This window comes from Micromesistius poutassou (genome assembly GCF_964030765.1).
Source record: "Micromesistius poutassou genome assembly, chromosome: 22".
NCBI lineage: Eukaryota > Metazoa > Chordata > Actinopteri > Gadiformes > Gadidae > Micromesistius > Micromesistius poutassou.
Genome location: NC_140292.1, coordinates 5,756,449 through 5,779,416, shown reverse-complemented (window position 1 = coordinate 5,779,416; position 22,968 = coordinate 5,756,449). Strand labels below are relative to the sequence as shown.

At 43.3% G+C, this 22,968-nt stretch overlaps 3 protein-coding genes across 5 annotated transcripts; all 3 read right to left on the bottom strand.

The window, feature by feature from the left end:
* Positions 1-503: 503 nt before the first annotated feature.
* srsf9 (serine and arginine rich splicing factor 9) lies at positions 504-7,683 on the bottom strand. 3 transcript variants are annotated; one of them, XM_084486699.1, is made up of 5 exons: positions 7,610-7,683; positions 6,106-6,291; positions 5,623-5,882; positions 4,624-4,796; positions 504-1,380 (listed from the first exon to the last, which is right to left on the bottom strand). In XM_084486699.1, exons 2-5 carry the CDS (start codon positions 6,261-6,263, stop codon positions 1,159-1,161), a joined length of 813 nt encoding a protein of 270 aa, XP_084342825.1. In that variant the 5' UTR covers positions 6,264-6,291; positions 7,610-7,683; the 3' UTR covers positions 504-1,158. The 3 variants fall into 3 exon arrangements, with proteins under 3 accessions (XP_084342825.1, XP_084342824.1, XP_084342826.1); XM_084486698.1 differs by having other exon boundaries at positions 6,106-6,535; positions 7,610-7,671; XM_084486700.1 differs by having other exon boundaries at positions 6,106-6,317; positions 7,610-7,625.
* Positions 7,684-8,693: 1,010 nt separating this feature from the next.
* gal3st1b (galactose-3-O-sulfotransferase 1b) lies at positions 8,694-10,068 on the bottom strand (the record flags this gene model as incomplete). The annotated part of the gene is made up of 2 exons (XM_084486374.1): positions 8,694-9,864; positions 9,950-10,068. 2 exons carry the CDS (start codon positions 10,066-10,068, stop codon positions 8,694-8,696), a joined length of 1,290 nt encoding a protein of 429 aa, XP_084342500.1.
* Positions 10,069-13,517: 3,449 nt separating this feature from the next.
* Positions 13,518-21,477, bottom strand: LOC311367649 (proline dehydrogenase 1, mitochondrial-like). Its single transcript, XM_084486461.1, has 14 exons — positions 21,051-21,477; positions 20,696-20,904; positions 19,617-19,651; positions 18,743-18,889; positions 18,087-18,151; positions 17,807-17,923; positions 17,579-17,658; positions 17,335-17,416; positions 17,116-17,208; positions 16,559-16,705; positions 15,614-15,789; positions 15,408-15,506; positions 15,058-15,146; positions 13,518-14,717 (listed from the first exon to the last, which is right to left on the bottom strand). Exons 1-14 carry the CDS (start codon positions 21,390-21,392, stop codon positions 14,527-14,529), a joined length of 1,872 nt encoding a protein of 623 aa, XP_084342587.1. The 5' UTR covers positions 21,393-21,477; the 3' UTR covers positions 13,518-14,526.
* Positions 21,478-22,968: the final 1,491 nt, after the last annotated feature.

The window sequence follows — 22,968 nt, the reverse complement described above, 5'->3', positions numbered from 1 at the left end:
AAAAGCAGTACACTATGTTTTATAATAAATAAATTGTTAATTTAATAAATTGTCTTAATTGTTATGAGTCTCTCCTGATTGAAATAGCACACAGATTTCTACATATTGAAAGATATTTCATCAATGAGTTTCAAGGAAAGGTTAATCAACCATTGTCAACAGTAGCATTCAGATGTATAACTGTAAACCATACCAAATTGGTAGGCCACACATTACATTAAAAAATCCATGGTTCATAAAAGTAGCAGTGTTCTGAGAATCACCGGTTTGTCCTCTGGAGGCACCTATTCAGTTGGTCAGGGATTATGCTCATTAACTAAAGACATTTCCACTGTGCAGGACAGTTACCTCAAATCTAGTGACCACAACACTAGATTTGAATAGTGAATAGAACATGAATAGTGCCATTACAAAACACCAATGTGAGCCACCATGAGCCACCATGACTTTTGACAAAACTTGACCAACTATTAATTTCACAAGGAGACACGATTAAAGACAAGTAAAATTGAACATTTTTATTTGAAATAACAAAAAGGAAATCATGTTCAGTCCACCACATGCCAAATCCCCACAGGTCCGCCAATAAGAAAAGACAAGAGATGCTCATGTGTCACCATTAAAAGATATTTGCATCAATTGGAGCCACTCCATTAGCTGAGCTTGCCGTTACCGTCCAAAGACCAATTTAAAAAAAGGCTTGTCTGCATGTTGGATCACCCAAGGCTACACAAATGTCAAGAGAAAAACTACAATTTTATCCACACGTCATTTCAAAAAGCAGAATTGAAGTTTGTTAAACAGCTGTCGACTTTCCTTCATTGTTGAACTCCATTTTATTTCCATAGCGACTCTTGTTTCCTTCCAATGATTTCTTTATAAAAGAAATTGTGATTCATTCCCACAGCTGCGTCACCAAAAGTCAATCGTGCTACTTGAAATGTCCTCTAGGAGGGGCGCTGTTCCCGACATTACGTGGAGGAGAAGGGGGCAAAGGAGTGGGGGGTTTGTGATGGAATGTAAATGACAAAACAAGAGGGGGGACAAGGGACACATTCTCAGATGGGTGGGCCCGGAGTAAAAAAAAAAAAAAAAAATACAACAAAAGTTGAATTATAAAACATTTGCCGATTTTTGGGAGTACGAATGGCGGCCGCTCTATCGGTAGTGGCGCGGCGGGGGGCTATGATGCTGTGGTCTCCTGGAGGGGGGGCTATGGCGGGACATGGCGTGGCGCGGGGGCGGCGACTGGTAGCGCTGTGGCGGCGAGCTGCTCTGATACGGGGGCGAGTAGCGGCCCCGGGAGCGGGAGCGGGAGCGTGAGCGGCAGTAGCTCGGGGTGCCCCGCTCCTCGTACACCCGGATGTACGCCGTCTCACCCTGCAGGGGGGGGGGGGGGGGGGGGGGGGTGCAAGAGACGGGTGAGGCTCGGAGAAAATCTGGTCAAATCTTCTAGGTTTCCGTTTTCTTTAACCTAGTTTGCATCTTTAAATTGATTGCTTATTAGGGACCGAGCCAAACTTGGCAAGGTCCCTATTGAAACCCTCGTGTTTATTCTTCTTCTTCTTATTTTTCCTCATCTTCGACTGCATTTTTCCCCCCCTGCACATATTCGAAAACTCATTTTTATTTGGCACATTTTGTGGGACTGGTGAAAAATTTGATATTCTAGCCCTCAAATTCACATTCGCCCCTAGGTGGCGCTATACCAACTATGCCAAAATTTCAACGTTTGCACAAGCATAACTCGTCACCGGTTGGACCTAAACTCATGAAACTTTGCACACATATGCAAATCCTCATAATGAAGAAATTTGCAGATACTAACTTAGCACTTCCGGTAGCTAGATTTCCCGCCATTTTGAATTTAGTTAAAAACAGTAAATTCCCCAAGGATCCCAGGTTTTTCGACTTTGACAGAATTCCTTTGGCACATATCATCTATGTCCCATTATCTTCAATCTGACATAAGGATTAGTCTGTAGGATAAATTTCAAAGTACCCATGAGCCATTGAGTTCAAAAAGGGGTGTGTTTTTCACCCCAAAAATAGTAAATTGCACATATCTACATTAATTGGACTCCTATGGTGTTGGACCTCTCTACTAAAGTTGTTCATAATCAAATTCTGAACAAGAATAAGTCAACAATTTTTCAAATGGGGCGTGGCATCGAAGTGGGCGTGGCCCGTTACTAAAATAGCCACAGTTCATAGACGCAATGTTTGATTTGAGCGGGACCAACTCAATGGCCGTTAGGTACCAAAGTTCTAACTGCTCACCAAAAATTAAGTCGATTTAAAAAGCAACATGGCCGCCAGAGGAGGGTCGATCACTCTGCGGACACCGTAATAGTTATGAATATGAAATTCACAGGACACGTGTAGACTGGTGCCGATAGCTCACATACCAAAATTTGTGTTTCTCATGTGTGTAGCGCCCCCTACAGGAACTTTAAAAAGCAGCCCCTGCGCCACGTTTCACCAATATGTATGAAAATCGGTAGGCACGTATAACGTGCCAATACCTGCAGAAAAGCCTCTTGGACCCATGCTCCAAACCCCACGGGAAGTCGGAAATCTTAATTTCTTCATTTTCACTCTCGGCGGCCATTTTGAAAAATTTTCACATTTTTGCCTTGTATTTGAATGAACTCCTCCTAGGGAATTTATCGGATCTGCTTCAAAATTGGTCAGTACAGTCAATAAATGGTGCCGAACCAACGCCGTGCTATTTGTGACTGTACGTTGAAGGGCGTGTCCGTGGCGTGCCGTCAAAGTTGGCCATTTTTTAATTCCGTCGCCTTGTATTTGAACTAACTCCTCCTAGGGAATTTATCGAATCTGCTTCCAAATTGGTCAGTACAGTCATGAAGTGGTGCTGAATAAACGCCGTGCTATTTCGGACTGTACGTTGAAGGGTGTGTCCGTGGCGTGATGTCAAATTTGGCCATTTTGAATGGAATTTCACTTTTTCGCATTGTATTTGAACGAACTCCTCCTAGGGAATTTATCGCATCTGCTTCACAATTAGTCAGTACAGTCAAAAAATGGTGCTCAACCAACGCCGTGTTATTTGTGACTGTACATTGAAGGGCGTGTCCGTGGCGTGCCGTCAAAGTTGGCCATTTTGAATTCCGTGGTCTTATTTTCGCTTTTTTCCCCTTGTATTTGAACGAACTCCTCCTAGGGTATTTATCGGATCTGCTTCACAATTAGTCAGTACAGTCAAAAAATGGTGCTCAACCAACGCCGTGTTATTTGTGACTGTACGTTGAATGGCGTGGCCGTGGCGTGCCGTCAAAGTTGGCCATTTTGAATGGAATTCTTTCACTTTTTCGCCTTGTATTTCAACTAACTCCTCCTAGGGAATTTATCGGATCATTGATGTAGGGTTAATGAACATGTAATTCGGTTAAATGTGGTCTTACATGTTAATGTCAAAACAATCAGTAGGACACCACAGGGCACCTCTGCTTCTACAGATTACATAAATTCGCGAATTTTGTTTAAAACTGCGCTTTTTTAAAACTGCGCGCAGTGATGAACGGGACCTCTTACCGGCTTGCGGCTGCGTCACGTGCGGTCCTAACATGTGCACATCTTGCCAGCACACATGTTACGACGGCACGTGACGCGGCCGCAAGCCGGCGTGAATTTTTTTTAAAACTGCGCTTTTTTAAAACTGCGCGCAGTGATGAACGGGACCTCGTACCGGCTTGCGGCTGCGTCACGTGCGGTCCTAACATGTGCACATCTTGCCAGCACACATGTTACGACGGCACGTGACGCGGCCGCAAGCCGGCGCGAATTTTTTTTAAAACTGCGCGCAGTGATGAACGGGACCTCGTACCGGCTTGCGGCTGCGTCACGTGCGGTCCTAACATGTGCACATCTTGCCAGCACACATGTTAGGACGGCACATGATGCGGCCGCAAGCCGGCGCGAGGTCCCGTTCATCACTGCGCGCAGTTTTAATTTTTTTTATTTTGCCTTTAATTTCTTACGTATGAATGCATTTTTTAACTTTGCCTTTGTTTTCTTTTACTTATGTATTTTATGATGATGCACTTCAAGTCTGGCTTGTGTATGTCAAGTGCTATATAAATAAAGTTGCCATGCCTTTATCCATTGATTATATCTTGTGTTGAAGCTTGTATTGACTATTTTATATACATCATTGGAAGGACTTGTCTCAAATAGTGTACAAACTGCTGTATGAGACAGGGCAATAAAAAACAAGTCCTCTGTCTTGTTTAAAGGGGACATATTATACCACCAGGTGCGAGTATGATTAGCCAATACAACCAGTTTTGAAAATCTGCTTCTTCTGCCATCACAAATAGGTGTGTCCACCTAGATGTGTGCTGGATAGATCAGTCTACCAGCCTACCCAGTGGACTGTAGCAAACGTTTCTCATCCATCCGTCATACATCTAGGACCTAGATGTATGATGGATGGGCGTGGGCGTGTCCACCTAGATTCTAGGTGGACACGCCCACTTGTGATGTCAGAAGAGGAAGGCTAATCACACTCACACCTGGTGGTATAATATGTCCCCTTTAAATAAAGGTAAAATAGGTTGAAAATGAACAAAATAGGAGCGATTGTGCGCGGGCACTCACCTGATGCGACCGGAACTCGGTCCTGTCCAGGCGGCGCAGGGCGTACTCCATGTCCTCGCGGCGGAGGAACTCCACCACGCCCTCGCCGTCGCGCTGCACGTCGGCGAAGCACACGTCGCCCGCCTCGCGCATGTGGTCCTTGAGGTCCTGCCAGCTCCCGGTGGGGGGCAGCCCTGCAGGGAGGCACATCACATGGCTGTGTGGAGGGGGGGGCGGATCACACCGACGACCCAAAGGGGCTGCATCTGGGGCCTGTACGCCCTCACCCATTGGTTAAAGGTGACATGTTATACCCCCAGGTGCGAGTGTGATTAGCCGTTACAAGCCGTTTTGAAAATCTGCCTCTTCTGACATCACAGATGTATGACGGATGGATGAGCAACGGCTGCTACTGTCCACTGGGTAGGCTGGTAGACTGATCTATCCAGCACACATCTAGGTGGACACGCCCACTTGTGTTGTCAGAAGAGGCCGATTTTCAAAACGGCTTGTAACGGCTAATCACACTCACACCTGGTGGTATAATATGTCACCTTTAAAGGGCATTTTACAACCGGTTTGTCAGCTCAGAAAAAAAAAACAATCAAACTATGATGGATAGCGATACATAGGACAGATATACTAAACATCGGTAGTCAATGAATGACCCCGTACATTGATACCAGAGCTATTAAATGGTTGTATACAAAAGACATACATTAGCCCGGTCAGACATTAACCATTAACACCCTTTAGCTTAACCAGTTGTATCGTTTCTAAACATCAAGAAACCAATAGGAACAAAAAATGACACCTACCAGTCCCTATGGCCGGTGTTTGGGGTTATGCAGCCAACATGACCGGTTTGACTTTAGGGGGGGGGGGGGGGGGGGGTTTGTTTTTCAAGACTTTAAGCAGCCGATTTTGACCTCATCCATTTAGTCCCCTTGACCTCCAGTCCGCCATCAGAGAGAGAGAGAGAGAAACCACAATTGCCTACGGCTCCTAACGTCCACCTACCATTCACTATCACGCGGAATTCAGATCTTCGAGTCGGGGGGCCAAATCTTCCCCTAGGGCCCCCTTCTCCTCCTCCTCCTCCTCCTCGTCCTCCACGTCCACCACCATCTCCACGTCCACCACCATCTCGTCCACCACCGTCTCCACCTTCTCCCATAGGACCTACAAATTTAGAACCGGCCGAGCGCGGGTACTCAACACGAAGCTTGGTGTCCCCATAACTATATCCATTCCTTCCATAGACGGCGTCGTCGGCATCCCTAGGAGAACAGAGCACAGACCTTCCTTACCAACTTAGCACCCCCCCTGCCGCTGCCGCACCCCCCAACGTTTCTACTAAAGGGCCCGCAGCTTGGCAAAGCATCCTCCATCCACTTCCTGCTGCCAGTCACCGGGAGTTCATTAAACCACAAGATTTTTTACGCTTTTTTTTTTTTTGCCATGAGATTTTTTGAACGGCCAACGGGTATCCGAGAAACTCACCGTGGATCTTCAAAGCGGACAAAGGCAAAGGGGATAGTTCCTCGGTTGTTTTTTAATTCAATATCCCGGACTTTTCCGTATTTGAAGAAGAGATCCTCAATGTCCCGCTCCTGGATGTCCATTGGTAGATTCCCCACATAAATACGTCCGTCCGCCATGGTGGTGGTGGTGGTTGGGTGACTGGTTCTGCCAAGACAGAATTGAGGAGGCACCTGTAGGCTTTAAGATAACTTCTTGTGGTCACACATGTAGACGTGGTCCTTATCCTAATCCTAGTTCCAAATCCTAGTTCCAATCCACAGTTTAGTCCATCCTCCAAAGACTCCTCTTTAATTTAGACAAAAATAATGCTTTAACACCAGGGGTGCGGCCATAGCAGTTAATGTTGGGCTTAAGACACAGCACAGGACCACGGATCCAAGCCTGAAAGCTTTAAAACACAGGGTAATCAATGTCTAACACCCTCACTGTTACGTACATAATTCTGAATTAATTTAGTTCAAATTAAACGAAATAATAAAAAATAAAACTACCTCATGATCCATTAACAATACAATAGGACTACAAATAATCAATTAAAATAAAACAATTTAAAATTAACAATGCAAAACACATTAATACAAATGAAAATATACAACATCCTGACATAACATGGCATGCAAAATTACTACACGATTATTACCGAATCCAACAACAAATACAGTCGCGCCGTTTGGGAAATGTTTTGAAATATGTCCGAAACTAATGGAAGATATAAGATGTTAGGCCTGTGGGTGAATCATTGACCTTACAAAATATAAAAGGGATCCAAACGGTGGCGGTCAACACGCCATTTTATTCAAGCTCCGCAATTGCAAATGTCGTCAATGATTTCGAAACAGAAATATAGCCTAGACCTGGAGATGCGTTCATAGCCGCTGAACTACCGGACATCTAAAACAGTGGAATCGCTGCATTTATCAAACGCTGAGAACATAACCGCTGTTGTCTGGGTCGGAGGACTACCCATGGGTTTATACAATTCTTAGATATTAAATGTGGTTATTCGACAGTGTTTTTCTATAGCCATCAGGTGACCAGGGGACTTGGTCTCTAAATCGTTCTCGTTGGCACTGGCAGCGACAGGAACAGGCCTAGTCTACATGTTAGCCACCTAGCCGGCTGACAAACAGAAACGCAAAACTATGGATCGTAAAATCGTAGAAAAAGGGTTTCGTAGCACTACATCGGTCGTGGTTTACCCAAATCCAACACAAATCTAATGAATACTTTAAGCAATCGTTTAAAATACCCTGTTAACCTATTTGAATGAATTCAGTCGCGAACGCAACTCGGCAGTCGTTCCAGCAAATAGACCCAATCCCTTTGTTGATAGTATAATGTAGAAACTGCCGTCAACGAGCAGGTATGCAACAAACACACTGCTATGCATGCACATATGCTTTCCTACAACTTTATACGAGTAAAACGGCCATTAATACGGTAACAACATTGATTGTATTACCTTGTGAACTGAGGGGCACCGTCTTTGGTAGATGCTAATGTTTCACAAATCGCACACTGTGCCTTGAAAGCCTCTTCTTCCGCGCTACAGGGCAAGCGGCTAGGCGGCGGCCCCTGTTGTTTTACAAATGAACTGTAATGTAGTATACTGCCCCCCGCTGGTCTGGCTCTTCAAGTCTAGTACATATTACTGTATACGTTTATGGTATGAATCATATTCACGGATCAGGTAGGCGTAGCATTTCGACTATGGTTTCTGAACAAAACCAGTTCAGCAGTGATAGAGGAAGCCAAGTGACAGGTACCGGAATTTCTGACTACTGATTGATGATACCTCATTATTATATAAAGTATAAATATCTTTCTGTAACAACTTATTCACAAACACCAATCCGAGCCAGAAATGTGCACTTGTGATCCAGTTATGTATTCGGGATGTATGTAATATATTTTTATTTTTGGTAGAGCTTTGGTAGAGAGAGCTTGGCTTGAGTGCTGCCATGCTGCGTTAAGGGCCGCTGGGACCAATCCATTCAGGAACTCGCGGTATTGTAAGACATGAATGAAGGGGCAATACATCATGTATTGCGTGATCATGTATTATACATGATCACGTCATGTTGTTCAATATTCTAGCAATAACCCAGAATACATGGCAGCAGGGTGGCTTTCCTGGTTTCCACTGGCCCCGATACAGAGGCACAGATAGACGTAATAGAAAACCAGGTTTCATGAATGCAGAGCAGCATGTGAATACTGATACTGAATAGGGCATGCGGTGTGGTGCTGGTTTATCTGGTGTATCTTTATTGTCCAATGCACCACAGGGGTGCGGCCCTAGCCAGCCCCAGAGTTTAATTAGAAGACTAACGTTTTATTGACAAAATGACAAAAAAAAACTATCAAAAAGGTTTAACAGTATATTAAAATCAAGTTCAACAAGCATGTAAACAGAAAATAACTTGAAAAAATAGATAGATAGTTTGCATGTGATATTTGCAAATCTCACAATGACACAGGTTAACATCAGCAAGCTGTAAACACAAAACATAAAAAACAAAATTAAGCCCATTTATGATTTGAGACTAAGATCCCACAATTACTGGAATCCAATCTTTAATCCAGCCCCATAATCTCGTGAGCCACAGATTCACCCCGAGGTCCGATAAGTACTGTATCTCCGGCGTGAGCATCTTACGACAGAGCTCTCTGTATTCCGGCTCGATGTCTGTCCTCATGTTGTATCCGAGGATAGACACCTCCCCCACGGGTTGCCACGGCGACAAACTGCTATCCTGAATCTCTGCGGCCTCCACTGCCTCCCCGCCCTCGATACAGATCGCCCTCAGCTTGGCGTTCATGTCCCTCAGCTCCTTCACCTCCCGCTCCATCCGTTCCTCCCCATACGCCGCCACCCGGGCCCAGAACGTGGCGTTAAAGTGTCGGTACAGCCTCCAGTCGGCGCCGTTCCACGCCAACGCCTTCGCCCTGAGCTGAGGGGTGAGCCGAGACACAGAGGAGCTCCGGCGGGCGTTCAGCTGAAAGAAGACCAGGTCCTCCGTGGCCCAACAGAGCGCCTCCTTCAGCAGAACCAGAGACTCCTCAAAGTGCTCCGCGATGAGAACCAGACGGAATCGATCGGACAGGTGCCGTATCCCCCTGGCGACGTCCGAGTGCTCCGGCTCCAGGTTGTTGTCGAAGCCAAAGTCAAACATGAGCAAGTTCCTGAGGTAGAAAGAGTTGTACGCCCCCGGGCTGTAGTACACCCAGGGGTCGTGCAGGAACTCTGAGAGTTTGTCGTCTCCGCCGATGCCATAGGTGAGGGGGATGGCCTTGTGGTAGTAATGAAAGGCAGACTCGAACATGGCGGCAGGGTCACGCAGGATGGTGATGTAAACAGAGTTTTCGGGCAGAAGCCTGGCCACCTCTCGGGGGTCAAAGCGCATGTGGTTGCACACGATGTCGAAGCAGTCCCCGGGCACAAAGTCTTTGACCTGGGAGCACAGGAACGGTGAGGGGTAGGAGAAGTCGTTGCGGCTGTCGGGGAAGGCGAACCTCAGCTTATGCTTCTCGCCGAATCGGAAGAGGATGTTGAGAATTGTGCTGCTGGCCGTTTTGTGGGTCTTCATGAACATGATGTTCCTCGTAGGAGTGCACTCATTCGGTGGGAACAAGCTCTCTGGGGAATGTGAGTGAGCCTGTTTGTTCCCCGACACGGACATGTTTGGAGAACACGACAATGGTGCAATGGAGAGCCTGTAAATTCAAATACACATGTAAACAACAAATGTATCTTAACATCAACAAACTCATTTACATTATATATGGATTTCATATTTACCTATTATCTTGTGCAGGGCTATCCGCCAAGTACCTTATCACTATCATGACGCTGGCCAATACAGCCAAGATACTGAGTCTTCGAATGAGTTTCATCTTCTGCTCCTCTGTTCCAAACATATCACATGCCACGACCTGAAATTAAAAAGTAATGGAACATGGGTTTATGTGGCAAACACACAAAACACACAGACACACAGACACACAGACACACACACACACACACACACACACACACACACACTATTGTATAACTAACAGACTTTTTTATTACTCTAATAATGAAGGAGAACAAAGACGGATATGCTGAGAACATGAGATTGTACTGATAGAACTGCTGAATGAGTCAAAAAAGACAAGCCGCAAGTGTTTACACAACAAACATGTTTATAGTTTTAAGTTGAACAGTATAGCAGACAGCAGGAGGAAATCCTTTTTTACGTAGGTTTAAGTTAAATTGTGTGTCAATTTATTTCTAAGGTAGACATATGTACATTCTGAAAGGGAATGTCCATTAAAATTAAATCTTTTGTTTTTCATGAACTTGAACTACCATTAAAATAGAAAACATCGCCTAGTAGCTAGATGAAAAAACAAACATTTCCAACCCCTGCTTATGAGTTGTAATGGCATACACCTAATTTAAGAATGCATGCCATTTTAAGAATTGGCAAACAATACGACACACTTGAGAATAAGATACTTAATTTGGAAAGTGAAGAGGTAATCAGGTGTGGCATGAAAATTAAATATGGTTTACCTGTAGAGACCATCCAACAATGTTGTCAAACTGAACACATTATTTCAAGATGACACTAACTCATGCTGCGAGATCTCAACTCTCCTCCCAGTTCCAAAGAGGGCTCGAATTTTTATTGGTCCCCAAACCACCACAAGGGGCGGACACCTTGCTGCCGAGCAAAGTGTGCTTCAGGCATATCCTATTTATCCAGGGTGCTTTGGGAATATTTCCCTATTTATTCAGGGTGTGTCAGGCATATTTTCAGCATTTAATGTATTTACGTAAATGTGCAATTATTTTTACCTCAAAATGTGTATGTCTGTTTCTCTGTCTCTCTCTCTCTCTCTCTCTCTCTCTCTCTCTCTCTCTATATATATATATATATATATATATATATATATATATATATATTCTCCAGTGAGGAGAGGAAGGAAGATCCTCCTTAACATTGTTGGGAATAAAAAGTGTAGATTTCCCAGATTACTGTAATGAATTAATGCCCTTAAATATGACTACTTTAATGCCTTTGTATATGTAATGTTCGGTACTCCACCGTTGGGTTACCAAGCCGTCTGAAAGGGTGGCGAAAACGTGGAGTTACATTCACCGTTATTCTGAAATCACTTAAAAAAATATCCTGTTTAGTATGACCAGGTCACTGATATCTTTGCAACACAAACAGCGAGGAGGATTGACTTGATCTATAAATGAAGTCCCTCAATCTTATTCGGCTTAACACCATGACCAACATTCTGAAACATCCATTAACATCCACATTTGCCTCAAACAATGTTAATGCTGCCACTGATGGATTTGTATCAATTTTATTCACATAATTATCCCTCTCTGCTATTTTGTAGTTCACCAAAACACCCTGAAACAACTTGATTCTCACATACTTATGCCACCATACGCCACTAACAGTGCAAGCAGGCCAATGGCAACCAAGCGCACAGTCTTTCCTCCCTCACTTTAAAAACCACCAGCCACCACTGATATATATATATATATCATGTAATCCTCAAAAGTACAGATTCATCAAAATAAAAAGACCAATTCAGGATTTATGCATACAAATCTATGTTTAATTGTATTCATATTTACTAAGCTAACAAAATTCTGCTCCATCAAAGAGTTGTTCAGCATTTCTCCTGCTCCGACAGTAGGCTCTGGAGGAAAAGTAGAAGTGTATCAGGGCAGGCAGAGCAGTTGAGCAGGTTAGCCCCCTTCTCCCCAGCCAGGGCTGGATCCTCGCTCCTAGACACAACAGTAGATACCTCCACCCCTTTATCTGGACCGCTGCATGCCTCTGAAAACAGAACGGTTGGCGATTTGGTGGTGTCCTTGGTGACATAACGGCCAGTCATTCCAAGAGTATTTGATCATATCTATATTCATATTAAAACAATACAAATGCAGGAACAATCTCCTACTTTCCCAACCACAGTCTTGAGGGCCTTTCTCGTCGGAATGGTAGACTTTTTGACCCATTCAGGACCTGACGCTCACGTCCCCACACAGAGAAAGTGGCTAGCATGCCTGGTAAAATAATAACGCTTTGCAACTTTCACTGGGCCAGCGTTTATTTGCCTCTTCGCTTTTTTTTAACTGAAATTGGATTATCAGTGAATCAATGAAACCGCATGTCTACAGTTATCACGGTGGTCTGCAGGTTTAACGAAATTACAGCAGTACAACAGCTGACTTGTGGTGTTTAAGTTACTATTTCTGTGGTCTTTTAAATATGGTTTCTTGGACCTGGCCCTTTATATACCTAGGTATTGGCCTTTCATTTCAGTCAAATCAAACGCTCAATTCAGAAAAAACGCTATTCCATGCTTTCATTTATTTTTGGGCCTGAATGGTAAGGATGCAACCAATTATTCTTCATGTGGCCCTACCTAGGCTAATTATATGAACACCACCACTACAACCATTATCAGACCTATATAGAGCAGGTTATTAATAATGGAAATAAATAATACAATAGCAAGGCCTTTCATTCATACTGGTTACCCATCTAGTAGTAGTAGTAGTAGTAGTAGTAAAAAGTTACAACTCATTACAACGCAATTCATTTAACAACACACAAAAGGAGGGAGAGTGCACAATGTACACATCAACGCAGACATCCTGAGCCAATGTTGTACATTGTGTTCTATAAATATTGTACATGTAAACATGGTAATGGCTAAAGACAAGGCTGCATTCTTGTGAGAAATTACAGGTTTGGGAAGTCAATCTTTATGTAGCAATCAGGCAAGTTTGACCTAAACTGATGGTAGATGTTCAGCCTATTCAACTAAGGTGTCCAACATAGTTGGCATTTTTAATGATTTTCCTTTGCATTTGGACTTGCTTAGTGTCTAAAATCCACTGGTTTCACTCGTTTGAAAGTTAATCACAAGATGAACACAAAAACCACATCCGCATGCCTACAGGGAACTGTCAGCCACACTTTGTGCAAACACAGATGGACGGCTGATTAACAAACCGTGTGTGTGTATGTGTATGTCATATAAATTAGTTACTCTTGCCGTTACTCCTCTTAAAGACATGCATGGCTCCTTATAAGCACACCCACATTTCAGAGAAAATAAAACGTGATTTTGAGTGATGGCTTCCATTTGTGATGCCCTCTCTCAACCTCCTGACACAAAGACAACATAACACAGGGTCAGACCTCCAGCGGGGTCCCTGGATCAAGAGACAGGTCAGGTTGAATAACACAGCTGCTGCTGGTACAATGTTCTCCACATCCAGACTCCCTTTCCACTATTTCAACTGCATTACAGATAAAGAAAAAACAGGTATTTCTATTCTGGTATCATTATTTTATTATTATTATTTGCAGCAATTGACACTACTTGGTAAATGATTCAGAAACATTTGACAGTGTCTGACAATAATAAATACTGATCCTGTCACCTTTCTTTTTGCGACTGTGATAAATACACTTTCATTGACTTAATAACATGTAAATCAGTACAGGAAAATCAATACGGCAAAAGTCAATACGGCAATAACTGTTCAGTGGAACAGAAAGGTTATACTTGATCAAAACGGTTTAAATGAGAGAAAGCCAAATCCTCAGCACTTGTGGTTACATGGATTATCCCAATACAGCTTTACTCATATGATCAGATCTCGTTCAAGCCTTGCGTCCTCATGAGCCTTGAACGCGAACAAGGTGGCCGGATCTGTGATCAGATCCCTGAGCTCATTCAGGGGTTGTGTCCCCGCTACGAGATTCGATCATGATAGAAATATAAGACTACAATCGATCACAAATCGCGCCAGACGCCTCCGAATGACAACCAGACACATCCGGGGAGGATGTGACTGAGAACCCACAGGGTAATCGAATTCCGAATACCAACGTAACAGCCCAACAGTTTCTTAACAAGCAATGTTCAACTATACTATATTAAATATATCAAATAATGAACACTTAAAAGTCACACTTTTGAAACATATCATTCCACTTCTTAGGAGTGTATGGTAGTAACGCAGAACCTGGTGAGAGTTGATCACCTCCGGTCAGTAGGTGAGTGGGCCTTCAAAAAGGCTTGCATTGCTTGAACGCAAACGCACTGAACTCAAACGCGAGCACACTCGAGTTAAAGTGACTTCTTAAAAATACAGTGTGCACACAGTAACATGTTCAGAGCAGGAAGAAAACATTTCTGAAGAAAAGGCACTTCTCATAGAGGTCATCTTTCTACAATACAGTGGAATGCTTATAGGGATTGGATGTGAATGGAGAGGTCTGGGGGTGGGTGATGGTGGTGATGGTGATGGTAGTTGTGTGTGTGTGTGTGTGGGGGGGGGGGTGTTCAGTAAACAGGCTTGTAGAGGATCTGCCCCCCCAGCACCCTGCGTTTCAGCTCCTTCCACAGCAGGGTGCGTTCCCTCTGGGACCCTTTCATCATGCCGCGGTTCTCCTGGGCCCGGCGGGACAGGTAGGGAATGACCTCGTTCACCGGCCCGTACGGCACGTACTTGTACACCGGGAAACCGGCCTGACCTGGGATCAGGAGAAGGGAAGACGTTTCAAGAGGGATTGGCGGCAAACTATGTACTCTGTGATGTCACCACACAATCTCGTGACCCCTTATAAAATGGTATTGTTTAGTTCTTTAAATGCACCGTTTTATCCAGTTTGTCGAGCTACAGAGGATAAGACATCCTTGAAGGTAAATATTGTTTTTGTTTATCTGTTGTTTGTTCGGCTGACGTCTGAAGGGAACGTCAACCGTGGACATTGGGAACATTCCACGTTGATTGGTTTGTGGGTTTTTTTACACAACTCGTTTTCTGATTGCACAACTTATGATGCTCGGTATCTGAGCAGGGAGCTGACGTACCTAGGGGGAAACTGATCTGGTCGCACATGCCCAGCAGTTGTCCAAAGTAGACTTTATTCTCCGTGGGTGAAAGTCCCATCTCATTCATCCTGGGATTGGGTGAAGAGAAAAGAAAAGCATAGGCATGCCACAACTGACTTTCAAAACAAAAACCGACTCATAATCGGCATTGTTAATCTGTGCCATTTCCATTAATCTGTTGTACAACATAACATGGTCAAGTTCTTTAAAATGACCAATAGCCATGCACTAACACAGAAGGCAATTTGCTTTTCATGCTTGTTCAAAACAAGAGACATATTCCTGACAAAATGGTTTCTGTCCGTTTCCCAGCCAGAGCGTTTACTCACTTGTGTAGGGTGAATTTCACAGTGTCTTCGTTGTGTGATGCTACCATGACGTTGGCCTTCCTGTTGTGCTCAATCTCCTCCAGCACCAACTCCAAACACCTAATCGGAATGAACGAAAACACACGTCATCATTATCGCTCACAAAACTATCGCGATTGGCCCGAGGCGCGCGGCATGGACACAGAGCAAACCCTGCCCCTCCTTACCTGTGGTACATCTGATTGGTGGCCTCGTAGTCGGGGTTGATGGGGTCTTCGTAGCCGATCTCCTGCGCCCTATCCCTCTCCTGGTACATGTAGGCTCCCCGCACCAGCTTGGCGCCAAAGTGCCAGCCCTCCCGCCGCGCCAGCTCCACGTCCACGATGACGTTGTCGTAGGCTTCCTTGACGCAGAAAGGCAAAGTAAAACGTTGGTTTGGTTCCCCCCCCGAACAGTTCGGCGATATCTGATTCGTTCATGTAGATCACAGTTTTCCCTGACTTTCAGTTTTTACTGACTTTAGGTTGAACTTTAGCGAAAGATGAGTTGGAATTTTGTTTTACTGCATTGTGTCATAGTATATTCATCCTCCCGCAAATATAGGCGCTGCCACAATCCTCCCAAGATAAGTCACACTGTAATTGTGTCGGGGAGCTGTTGTGTTTGTGGACATGCACAGGAATACACCGATCATAGCTGGCGAGGGACTTGGGTTATATAATGCTCATAAGCCCACCCGCTTATAAACACAGGCATAATGCACAAAAAGCCATAATCACAAGATCTTGAACAATCTTGAACAATATGGCTTGTGTTTTATGCTAAGTTTATTGAATTATGTTTAGACATTCTAGGATCTGCCATTCACTGAATGTCCAACAAGAAGTCTAAAAGACGTGTGTGGCGTAATACAAATAATTCAGAACAACCTTGCTGGCTGTTCTCTTCTGTGTGCTTTAGGGCAGAAATGCAAGTTTTACGTAAACAGGAATGCCATGAACAGACCACAACCCTGCTGCATTTCAGGTGTATTCTTGAAACCTTTGCAAATGTTATGATGTTATGATGATCCCCACCTACAGCCACATGATTGGTCAACAAATATGACGCAATAGAAAGCGATCCCTTCCCATACCATCAGCCAGATTTGAATTCCGTTTTGAGAGACTAACCTTGAGGTAACACTGGTAAGTGTTGAAGATTGTGGGCTTCTTCTTGTTGAAGATCCTCTGCATCTCAACGGTGAGACGGCTAATGGCGGGCTGGAAGTACGTCTGCTCCGCATCCACCATCAGACGAACGCCGTTCTCCATGGCGTGCTACGACACACACATACACCAGCCGTTCATGTCAATAATTACAAAAGACGTCCGGTTAAAGGGATGATCATAAGCCATTACTTAGGAGCTGTTTCAAAATATACCCCTTGGCAACATCACAAATGGGCGTGTTCCCCGCAACATGCCTGATCATCCACTCACCAGTTGCTACAGTTCACTGGGTAGGCTGGTTGACATCACAGCTGGGGCTAAAAAAGGGGGCCCTTTAACTTGTGTAGTGTATTAAGGAGTTCACATTTGTGATGGAGAACAAACAGCATTTATGGCTTTGTGACTTGACAATTCACCTGAAACGTTCACAAAAAAGGACCAAACTATGTGTAGAATGTTTATCCCTTGAACCCTGAGTGAAACCGTGGCGTAGTTTCTTCCTCATACAGACGACCTACCTTGGCCAGAACATCCACACGCTGCAGCATCCTCTTCATCTGCTTCTCCTCCTCCACAGTAAACTTCTTCAACAGAGGCTCCAGCTTCCCAGTCTTAACGGTGAACGGCACAGAACAAATTTATTCAAACCTTTTTCCCGAATTTAGAATAAAGGTATTTTTTTGTATTTTGTATTATTTTGTATTCTTATACAATTCCTTCAGCAGATTTAACCTTACCTGTAGATTTGGGACCATCAGGAGATTAGAAATCTCCGTCCTATCGTCAATTAAACTATTCCAGTCCAGAAGATCTATAGTACTGTGGAGTAATACAAGAACAGATTTTGAATAAAGATATGATGTGATTGTGAAATCATAAAGTTGTATTCATTATTGTTAAATAAATACCATGAGTATAAATAGAAGAAAGGAATATTTTATCATGGACATTTATGGAAATTATTTATAATTATCGCCCTACCCCGACGACCCCAGTTTCTCTCCAGTCAACAAATGATCAATGTCATTCTTGGCTCCAACGCCAAGTTTGGTCAAACTCTCCTGAAGACCAAAGAGCCAAGAGGGGGAAATACGTGTTGTCCAAATAAAAAAAGTACAGTTCAGTTAAACACAAGTTAAAGCTGTGCAGATGCAATGAGAGACACTGCAAGGAACGTCAAAGATTCTTAAGATAATGTGGGCCTCGGACCTTCAGCGGTTCCAAATCCAGCTTTTGCTCTAAGGCAGTCATTCCGGATTTCCCTTGCTGTGCAGCGAGGACGTTAAAGAACCGCCTCCATTTCACCAGGACCTCGGAAAACTGGAGCTGTTGGGTAACAGAACAAACGACTTGACGCAAACGTATGACCGACCGGAGCCCTGTGTACAGGTCGTTCAGGGCACTGAGATTAGACCAACACTAGATATAGTATTGATATAGAACAACATGGTGTTTGTTGATAAGAATTCACATTGTAGATAAACCTTACGAGGAACTGTGGTCGCCCCAGGGCGGTCATTTTAATGGCAGAGAATCCATCTACAGAACTTCCACCTGAAAAGGTCACAGAAAGAAAAGGGTGTGTTTTAGGCCCAAAGCACATGGATTACAGTTAATATTTGTGTACACGAGTGTGTGTGTGCATGGGCTGAATCATTCCGCACGCTTAAGGACATTTTGGAATGCATCAATTCAAAAACGTTATTTTGTGCCTGTCCCGACACGGCCATGAGCTTGGGGCAATATGGTTATATATGTATAATATAGCGACAAGATACTTATATAGCCGTGTTTCATTCATGACAGTACCAGAAAATAGAAAACCTGAGTCCCCTCTACTTTGACTTAGACACTTAGACTGTTGCGGAGGAGGAAGTACAGTGACTTGGTGATACAGGAATGTGTTTTCACTCATATCGTCAGTAACCAATAACGACAGCGGCAGCTCAAACATTCTGGGATTGTAAGTTGAATGTAAACAGAGTGACGTTCTTCCAGCTAGGCTATACTCAAATTGTGTTGCAACAAAAAAGTGTAATCTAGAAAGTGAGTTCTAGACCCACGAAAACAGGGTCGAGAACTCCTTTACTACCATTTTGTGGCGTGGGTGCCGCAATGAAAACGTCAGTGTATACTTTGTCGTACCGGAGGCCCTGATGCAGTTAATGAAGGTCTCCATCTGGTTGTCACACTTGGATTCATCAGCGTAGAAGTACGTGCGGGCACTGATGACGCCCCCGCGCCGGTCGCTGAACTGGCGATGGGCTTTGTACTTCTTCTCCCGGTCATTATCTGCACTCAGAACACAACTCAATAAACAAATGTAAATGTTTGTTCACGTGTTTATCACCGGGCCTCCCACAGACCGCCACCGGGGGCTGCTTTTGTCCTCAGGTCATTGATATATATCCTGATATACTTTATTTCCTTTCCTTATTTTCTTCCTTATTTTTATAAAGAAAGGAAGGGAATAATAAGGAGAGGAAATAAAGAATATTGCATTACAGTGAAATCACCTCGAAAATAGAACATTCACCAGAGTGACACCAGCATAACCGCAGAGTCGCCTCCAGGCAGGACACAGAATCCCACACACAACCCCCGACAACCCCATGCGACTTCACTACATGCAGACCCCCTCTAACCAGCCCCTACCCCGTAGGCCCACAAGATATCCAGACCAAACCAGTCCCAGCCAGTCCCGTGCTATACATATTCACAGAGCCAGAGAAACCGATAACCCTGATGTTTGCATTAAGGATGGTATAGGGTTACCTGAGTAGGAAAGAGTGGTACGAGGAAAGTAAAGAGACCCTTCTACCAGTGTAAAACTGTTAAAACAACAAAAATACAAAAACCCTGTACTGTGGTCAAGCTCTTGCACAACAAAGTGATTGATTGCCGGTGCTGCAACAAATGAATTAGGCATTGTTTTGATCAGATAAGAATGAAAAGCAATACCTACAGTACAACATGTCTATTCACAATTTGGATTTACTTTGTTGAGAAACACACAAACCTGGACTTTCTTTCTCCGCCTCAGACACACACGAGCTGAAAGACAGAAAATAGTTCACATCGGAACCACATTGTAGAACACATTTAAATAAATGCAAAAAACTGCACACAAAGCGCACAACTTAATCTTCTTAAACATCTTAAACATTATATTATACAGACATTCTTACAATCTTTCCATTTTTGTTTATAATCCATTATGACTGTTGTTCACATTATGCCTTTATTCTCACTATGTGGCTGACCCGTGCCTTATCGTTAGATTGTAATTGCACAGAATGATAAAGGCTTGATGATAAAGAATGATTACACTGCACATTTTCTAGTAAAACCACTCTGCCTTTGCTTAAACGTTACTTTGTCTCAAGAGGGGGGGGGGGGGTGTAAATATATCTGCTCTCCCAGTTGGAAGTCAACAGGTCAAGCCCCCTTACATCTGTTGGGCTGCACGTTGGGCTGCACATTTCTCTGCGTACACGCTTTCCAGAAATATGTAACATGAGAACAGTTACATGACTAGGACGGGCAGAGCTCCAGACTAGACTTACTCTGTATTAACCTCATCGCTTCTTCTTCTTATTCACTATTTCACTTCCATTCTTTATAAATATTAAATTACATGTTGATTTAAAACCTGGATAACCTGGGTTCTAAAATGTAATTGCATAATGACATGGTAATTACAATAATAATCCTTCTTCTTATACGTCTGTGCTTGAATAGCAGCGGGTTACATAACAAGCGCAATCCACCAATCAGCACAGAGGGGTGTGTATCCCAGGCCTCTCTGTCCAGTGTTTATTTACAATTTGGCTTTAGGTTTTAACACGTGACCGGTGCCGGTTAATAACAACCGGCTTTTTGCGCTTTTTTGTGCTTTCGTTTTGTGTTTGATAAAGCAATATTTCCATTTCAGAGTTTTACATAATCGCAATCGTAGTGCATCTTCGTGAGCGTTATAGTTTGAACACTGTTTAATTTGTAACGCCGTTTATAAATGTTATAATGTCACAGCTGCACGGACAATATGATATTATACAATATGCCAGCCAGACTCAATGCAGTCAAATCTGCACTTACTCCATTTCTTTCTTCTCTGCCTCCTCCTGTGTTAAGTCCTCTTCCACACTGTAGTCCAGAACGGCCCCTACCCCGAAAGCTTGATTCTTATGAATCAAAGGTTTGATGGACTCGTGGTCTTCTCCTGCCACAAACTGCCCGTAGAAGGTCATCTTCATCAGCTTCTCGAATAGACGCTGGCCGAACACCTTCTTACTCAGAGCCATCAACTAACAAAACAACAACACAAATAGATATTATGAGCCTATAATATACACGTTTAAATGTATAGCCATTTCAAATGATCTTAAAGAGAATCCTTCAACCCGAAGGCTTCTGATTACAACAACAACAACACAACAAGTAAACAACTTACCTCCTTGTTTTTGTCAACGAGGATATCAAATGTACATAATTTGAAGACGAGGAGACTTCTGAGCAGTTCGATGTTGTCTTTGCTTCTGTATGCTTCTTTTGTGTTCTCGAAATCGATTTCAACTTTGCCTGGTCGAGCATTTGCCACATTTTTAGTTTGACTTATGAAGTCGACCTGAACCGGTTTCACCAGTGCGTACTCTTCACCTGGAGGCTCCTTCGACTTCTCTTTGGGCTGAGTGGATGCCGCGGTGGATCGAAGCCTGCCGGATGAAAGTCGTATCCTGTTGAGGTTGTCCTTGTTGGCCCTAACAAGGGCCGTGGTGAGTTTGGTGTACGACATTAGTTTGATTATATAGAGTTTGTATAAGTAGTCTTGTATATATGTTGTTTCCTGAACACGGACCGGTACAACTGCCTCTTCAGCCTCCCTGGGTCTGACACATGGTGGCTGACGTGACGATGAGAAGGCGTTTGGGATAAATGTCCGCCCACGTTACGTGATTGGTCGACTAAAGAATGTATTCCGCGTTCTGGGCCAATGGGAAGAATTGCAAGTATGTATGTGCAGTGTCTTTCATCACAGATCATAACCTCCATGGTTTGACTAGAGTGACTTTATAGGTAACTTTTTACTTTATTTTAATATATAATAATTGATTTGAACTGCTGCCAGATGGGCGTACCAGGCGGAAAAAGGACCTTGTGTATATCCCAGATGTCATGCTTTCATAAGGAGGACCAACTTGACCCTTTCGGCAAACAAGTTAAAATTTAAGATAGGGCAGGTTACAAATCATCTATAATATGAATTACATTATAGAGGATAATTTATATAAATCTATATAAATATTTCTAAATATATATTAATATTTATTATTTAAAAAACATGGGATAATTAGCCTATGTAATTTGTACATAACCCTTGGATGGATGTAGTAGGGCTTTATGATGTAAGGAGAGTATATTTTATAGTTGCTTCTCTCATTTTCACCACTAGATGGTAGTAATACACTTTCATTTTGTGGTATGAGGTTTACGGTGTCTGTGTAAATACTGTTTGATTCAGATTTTGGTTCTGATCTGTAACTATGGACAACAACGATGCTGACATGAACCAGAAAACGACATCAAGATTCACCAAAAGGAGTGTGGTTGCCCTACACATTAGTACTATGTATACACCTACATATACGAATAGGCCTGCACAAACAGGGAATTTTCTGCATTTTATAAAACAGTATTTTAATAAGGCCTATGCCTATGCATAGGATTCTCCCATAACCAAAAGCGCAGAATAGCCTTCTTACAAAAACCTATTACCGGTCTCAAACTGTGGCGTTATTAGGCCAAGGTCTATCTAATGGATTGGTCTCAAGGTGTGTTTAGATGTGAACATAATATCAAGGCGCACGCAGAGTCGACGCAATAACGGGATGGGCCGCGAGAATTAACACGAGCCTACAGTACATTACTAACCACCCCGCTTTCACAAGGGGGCGAGCTCGGACTGGCGCTGCCCCTAATGCAATTAAGACACATTATGTAGCCTACCAAGTATTCATTTCAATGCATCATTTCAAGTAGTAGAGAGTATAGGCTACACTGATATTTGACCAGTACTTTTTTCTTTTACCAAATATAATATTATTATAAGTAGGGCCTATGCCTAAATCAACGTGTATTTTTGTGTAGAATTCACGGGGAAAGCTGCTATTCCAAATTTCTATCGCGTATTTATGTTTGATGAACGAAGTCAATGGAAGCCCTTATCGATGGTCACTGTAAAATACATAGCCTGCGTATATGGGACGTATATGAAGCCCTACACAGTTTCACATAATCTATATTTAGTGAAGAACAGTGCGCAACGTAGCAATGAATCACGAGCATGAATATTGAATATATAATTAATATCT

Bases quoted from the DNA above. Each gene is read 5' to 3' on its own strand.
- srsf9 (XM_084486699.1), bottom strand. From the start codon at position 6,263: ATGGCGGACGGACGTATTTATGTGGGGAATCTACCAATGGACATCCAG. The intron at 5,883-6,105 runs GTGAGTTTCTCG...CTGTTCTCCTAG, and splicing joins GTCCGCTTTGAAGATCCACG to GGATGCCGACGACGCCGTCT. The intron at 4,797-5,622 runs GTAGGTGGACGT...GCCTCCCTGCAG, and splicing joins ATTCCGCGTGATAGTGAATG to GGCTGCCCCCCACCGGGAGC.
- LOC311367649 (XM_084486461.1), bottom strand. From the start codon at position 21,392: ATGTCGTACACCAAACTCACCACGGCCCTTGTTAGGGCCAACAAGGAC. The intron at 18,890-19,616 runs GTTTGTGTGTTT...TTCTGAGTGCAG, and splicing joins GGCGGAGAAAGAAAGTCCAG to ATAATGACCGGGAGAAGAAG. The intron at 16,706-17,115 runs GTAGGTCGTCTG...TGTGTGTCGTAG, and splicing joins GTGTGGATGTTCTGGCCAAG to CACGCCATGGAGAACGGCGT.